Genomic DNA, 3,690 nt, shown 5'->3' with positions numbered 1-3,690 from the left:
TGTATTTAACAAAATTTCCCTTTTATTGGTTCTTTTAGAATGAAACAGTTCTGATAAGAATTTTGATTTGTTAACTTTCAGTCATTAATGGTAATTAAACCAGTAAAGTTTTGTTATTCATTTGGTTGAGAAAAACAGGTCTTGACAGAAATCTTGCCAAGGTTTTTTCAAGATTTCTTGAAAATCTTGAAAAGTCAGTGACTTGAAAAGAATGTGACTTTTAAGACTCAGATGTAGATTTTCTTTCCAGCAATATATCATTAAGTTTAGGAAAAACAAACAGGAAAAGGAAACATTTGTGCATTTCTTATTTTGAAATAGAGAAGCTATCATTAATATTCCAGACCTCCTGTGCTTTAAATGAGCGTCTTGTTCTGGTTTCCCGCTTCCTGTTCAACTTCCTTCCCTCTCTTCCAGCTATGAGGACAGATGCTTCTCCCTACGGTACGTCTGCTCTCTCACTTCCTGTCTGCTCTCTCACTTCCTGTCTGCTCTGAGAATCGAAATCATTTCAGGAATAAAATTATAATATTCTGGTTTCAGGTCAGTTAGAATCAAAGTAATTATTTCTGTTTGCTAAAAGTGTTTAATTTGATCAGGAAGGTGATTTATCTTAGCAGGATTATTTTAATGTAATGAATATTTATCATGATAACGACTCAGTGACTCATTGGTCTGTTATTGACACTAAGGTTGGCTTATATTTGATTCATTAATGTCATTGGGGATGTTTTATAAAATTAATGTTCTGTTATTAATGTTAGAAAAACATTTCAAAACATAATTTTTTAATTTTAGTTTGCCTTGTTCCTGCAGTAGAACGCAGAATATCATCATAAGAGATTAAACGTAATTTCTATCATTTAATCGTAAATAGAAACTCTATTTTAGTTAATCTGTTTCAAGAGAAGAGAAGGGGGCGTGACCTGTATCGTCAGGGGCGTGACCTGTATCGTCAGGGGCGTGACCTGTATCGGTAGGGGCGTGACCTGTATCGGTAGGGGCGTGACCTGTATCGATAGGGGCGTGACCTGTATCGGTAGGGGCGTGACCTGTATCGGTAGGGGCGTGACCTGTATCGGTAGGGGCGTGACCTGTATCGGTAGGGGCGTGACCTGTATCGATATGGGCGTGGCCTGTAGCGGTAGGGCGTGGCTTGTAGCGGTAGGGGCGTGGCAGCAGATGTTTATTTAAAGTGACAGCGGTTCATCTGAACAGGCAGAGCTGATCAAACTGAAATCTGATTAACAGTAATTTTAGATCAAATATTTAATGGACATGTTTTGACTAGGCCATGAACCATCCTAAGCTGTGGTAGGAAGCATAATGGGAACAGCTTGAATAATTCTCTCCGTCTGTTTTGTCGTCTCCAGCCGACTACGAGTCGATCTCTCTTCATGGAGACGCTGACTCCGCCCCCTTCCACCAGCTGTGCGGCAGCCGCTCCGACCTGGACAAGTCCTCCACCCTCCCCAGGAATTCGGACCTTCGCTTCCAGTTCAGGGACTTGGCCCAGTCCAAGCGGCCGACCTCCACTGTCAGCCTGCTGGCCGACGGCGAGCTGAGCGGCGGCGGCCATCAGCACGCCGCCCACACCGCCACCATCCGCCGCAAGCCGTCCTCCAAGCCGGCGTACCGCCGCGGCACCATCAGTGGCGGCATGCCCATCCCCATCAGCACGCCGCAGGTCCCGCTCAGGGCAGGGGACGACGACGCCTTCTTCAGGGCACCCCCCGCTGGCGGCTTGGGGCACAGCAAGCTGTGCACCTCCACCCAGAGCCTCGTCTCCCTGCCTTCTTCTTCCTCGCCGTACTACCAGCTCGTCCCGGGTCACATGCCCGTCCCCGCCGTGCCGCCACTGCCACCAGGAGGTGGCAGCATCAGGCAGCAGCAGCAGAGGCTGCAGCTGCAGCACCAACAGAACCAGCAACAACAGTTTGAGCAACATGCACAACAGCAGCTGCAACAAAATCAGCTGCAGCAACCGCAGGAACATCTGCAGCAACATCAGTTGCAGCAACACAACCAGCAACATGTACAGCTGCAGCAACAGAGCCAACAGCTGCAGCAACATCAGCTGCAGCAACAGAGCCAACAGCTGCAGCAACATCAGCTGCAGCAACACAACCAGCAACATGTACAGCTGCAGCAACATCAGCTGCAGCAACAGAGCCAACAGCTGCAGTTGCAGCTTCAAAACCTGCATCTCCACAATCAGCAGCTGCAGCACTGCAGCCCAGCTGCAGCAGCCCCGCCGCCCATCTCCAACCAGCAGGACACTGCAGGTGCCGACATGCTGACGCTCATCAGGAAGGTGAAGCTGAAAAGAACCCTGACCAACGACCGCTCCGCCCCCATGCTGCCGCCGCCGGGCCACTGAGGCTGCAGCAGCATCGTGCAGCGGCGGCTCCCCTTCCTCTGATGGAGGTCCATGTTCACATCCTCCTGCTGCTCCGCCGTCAGACGAGTTCTGACCTGCAGTTCAGATTCCCGTTTCCATAGTTACTGCAAAACAAACGGTCGCGATTCCCTTGTTGGGCTGGGTGCGTTTGATTCGTTGCCTGCAGACTTCCAGGTGGGCGGGGCTTAACAAGCTCCTCTGTTTCATGGTTGGTCTTGCTGTGATGTTTAGTTGGTACCGGACCGGGTCACAGGTGCGATTCCCCCCAGGCTAAAACCCGGCTGTTTCCATGGAAACAACCAAATATGGTAATGAAGATGAATGTTGGCTTCAATGTAAACAAACAGGATGAAAGTTCTGCTGTTAGCCAGTTAGCATAGCGGTTAGCGTAGCTGGTTATGATGAACAGCTCTGACCTGTTTCCTGAAAAATAGTTTTTTAAAATCCAAAACAGAATTCTTGTAGATAATTTAGAGAAATATTTTACTCTGTAAAGATTATTTTGTTAAATTAAGATGATAATGTATCAAAAACATGTTTTGGGTTTAATTTTTGTTTTATTTTTCATGTATTTTTAAATCCTTAGATTAGATTTTTGTTTTTATTCTTAAAAGTTAAATTATGTAAACATTTAGTTTATTTTCCCTTCATTTCTTTGCAGAACTGCTCGACTCTTTAATGTTGATTGAATCGTCTTAAACTGATTTAATATTAAATCAAGTGAATTGATGAGATTCTGCGCTGGAAGAAGGAGCTAAAAAGTGTTTTGCTCAGTTATTAAAGTCAGAAACAGTTGAGTAAATAAAAACCTTTTAATCTTATTTATTCCAGATTTAAAGGATTTATCTGCAGACTTTGGTTGGGCTGAAATAGCTGGTTCTGTTTTCATCCTGACCCGGTTTCATTAAAGTGGAGCAGCAGATTTCTGAACATTGGAGGATTTTTAGTTTTTCTTCCTCTCAGTTGTTAGTTTAAAGAAATAAATCAGGACTTTTTTGCTGAACGTCTTCATTTTATTATGCAAATATTTTATTTGGTAAACTTTCCTAACTGATTTGTGTTTTACAACGTGGCTGTTTGGACCCGACTCTCTTCTGATTGGCTTTTGGACCCGACTCTTTCCTGATTGGCTGTTTGGACCCGATTCTTTTCTGTGAATATTGGAGCTTCTGTTCCTAGAAGAGATTTTTGTATAAAAATATTTCAGTTGATGTTTTGCCGCTCAGCTTTAAGGAGGAAGCCTGATTGGACTGAACACAGGACGCCGACTCATCTGGTTCTGTTTGGGA

At 45.3% G+C, this 3,690-nt stretch overlaps 1 protein-coding gene and 1 long non-coding RNA gene across 8 annotated transcripts in view; one reads left to right on the top strand and one right to left on the bottom strand.

The window, feature by feature from the left end:
• Window positions 1-2,899, top strand: part of mtss1 (MTSS I-BAR domain containing 1) — a 31,362-nt gene extending 28,463 nt beyond the window's left edge. For 4 of the 7 annotated variants that reach the window (XM_016664792.1, XM_016664789.1, XM_007579198.2 and 1 more), the window contains one exon: window positions 1,374-2,899. In XM_016664792.1, coding sequence (XP_016520278.1) covers window positions 1,374-2,380 — 1,007 coding nt within the window. In that variant the 3' untranslated portion in view covers window positions 2,381-2,899. Of the gene's footprint in view, window positions 1-417; window positions 445-1,373 lie in introns of all 7 variants that reach the window. The other 3 variants (XM_007579199.2, XM_016664790.1, XM_007579197.2) reach the window with 3 other exon arrangements.
• Window positions 2,900-3,025: 126 nt separating this feature from the next.
• The window catches only part of LOC107834057 (uncharacterized), a 4,690-nt gene continuing 4,025 nt past the window's right edge, over window positions 3,026-3,690 (bottom strand). Inside the window, exon 2 of the long non-coding RNA XR_001659840.1 lies at window positions 3,026-3,669. This is a non-coding gene — a long non-coding RNA (uncharacterized LOC107834057). The remainder of the gene's footprint in view (window positions 3,670-3,690) is intronic.

The sequence above is a fragment of the Poecilia formosa genome, unplaced genomic scaffold (genome assembly GCF_000485575.1).
Source record: "Poecilia formosa unplaced genomic scaffold, Poecilia_formosa-5.1.2 Scaffold512, whole genome shotgun sequence".
Taxonomy (NCBI): domain Eukaryota; kingdom Metazoa; phylum Chordata; class Actinopteri; order Cyprinodontiformes; family Poeciliidae; genus Poecilia; species Poecilia formosa.
Note: the sequence above shows the minus strand (reverse complement) of the source record. Positions and strands in the feature narration are given on the sequence as shown.